Raw genomic sequence first — 1,468 nt, forward strand, 5'->3', positions numbered from 1 at the left:
TCGTCCCCCCCTCCCGCCGAGATGAGCCAGAGGGGGCTCTCGGGCAGCGCGAAGGCGGCCGCCGCGAGCACCGCAGCCGCGGGCAGCGCGACCAGGCAGAGGTAGAGGCGCCATCGGCCGGGCAGCAGCAGAGCGGCGAGGCCGGTGCTTCCCAGGCTGCCAATCTCGTTGAACAGCTGAAGCGCGACGACGCCGCGGTCGCGAAGTGAGGGCGGCAGCAGCTCCGAGGCGAGCGAGACGGCGAGGGGCAGGTTCCCTGCGGCGGACGACCGGCGTCACGGGACGGGCCACGGCCGGGACGGCGAGACAGCACTGCTGCGCCTCCGATGGCAAAGCCCGTGGCGAGTCGGAGCATGCAGTAGGTGTAGAAGCCAGGCGCGGCCGAGGATGCGACGCCAAAGAGCACGGTCAGCGCGAGGGAGAGGAGGAAGACTGGCCGCCGGCCGCCGGCGTCCGCGAGCGCACCCCAGAAGGTGGCGCCCGCCGCCTGACCAAAGTAGATGGCTGTCGACATGGCGCCCAGCTGGCCCGGCGAGAGCGACCACAGGTCCTCGAGCGTGGGAAGCATGTAGGAGAGGACGACATTCTCGGCGCCGTCGCTCATCCACCCGAAGCCGCACAGGCACAGAATGCCGAGGCTGTACCGCCCTGCCCCACGCTTCTCGAGCAGAGCTTCGGCGGCGGCACGCGCGTCCATCGGGATGGAGAGAAACTTCATGTCGGGAGAAAAGAAATCCGAACCTGTATACAAAATTAATTAGACAGACAGAAGAGAACGACGCGACAGAGGAGGAAGTGACAAGGGAGAGAACGACGAGGGTGGGACGACCGCGAGGTGGCATGAAGGTTGCAGCGAGAATCGGCGAGAGACTGCGAAGAGAGATAGGAAGAGGCAGACTCCCTAGGGTGGGCGACGGATAGCGCACCACACACCTCTCCTTAAAATCCCTGTGTGGTGGCGGCGTGCCGTCCTCCCATCCCTCCCTTGGGTTGTCTGTTTTCTTTCTTTCTTTCTTTAGACAGACACACCACCGTTGAGCGACCTGGAAACTTAAAAAGAAAGAAATCGCAGCGTTCGCGCTTAAAGAAAGGGAGAAAATCGATTCCCAAACTTGCGAATCGGCGCGCGTGGCGCGACTTCTTCATCCATCCACCCGAACTTTTCGCACGACTGATGCGCTCGCGATCGGGGGATGTGCATGGAGCATGCGGTTTATTATTGAGGTTTGAGCGAGATCACAACACACCCGGAAATTTGTGCAAGTGGCCAGTGGCCAGGTGCACTGCCGACCCGAGATCGCCAGGCTAAGCAAGATCCGCACAAAAGCCATCGCCCGAATGTGGCTTCCCCGACCCCGTGGTGTGATCGGAAAATACACCAGCCCGGCGCGAAACGCGGATGAGGGTTGAGGCACCTGTCCGTATACCGTAATCTGATGCCAAAAAGAAACCCCGCACGCAAAGCTTG

General features: G+C 62.3%; 1 protein-coding gene across 1 annotated transcript; it reads right to left on the minus strand.

Moving 5' to 3' along the window:
- Positions 1-270: 270 nt before the first annotated feature.
- Positions 271-718, minus strand: EMIHUDRAFT_124702 (hypothetical protein; the record flags this gene model as incomplete). The annotated part of the gene is made up of 1 exon (XM_005763568.1): positions 271-718. A coding segment is annotated over one exon (448 nt), but the record flags the coding sequence as incomplete, so codon positions are not given.
- Between the last annotated feature and the right edge of the window lie 750 nt (positions 719-1,468).

This window comes from Emiliania huxleyi, assembly GCF_000372725.1.
Source record: "Emiliania huxleyi CCMP1516 unplaced genomic scaffold EMIHUscaffold_6295, whole genome shotgun sequence".
Taxonomy (NCBI): Eukaryota; Haptophyta; order Isochrysidales; family Noelaerhabdaceae; genus Emiliania; species Emiliania huxleyi.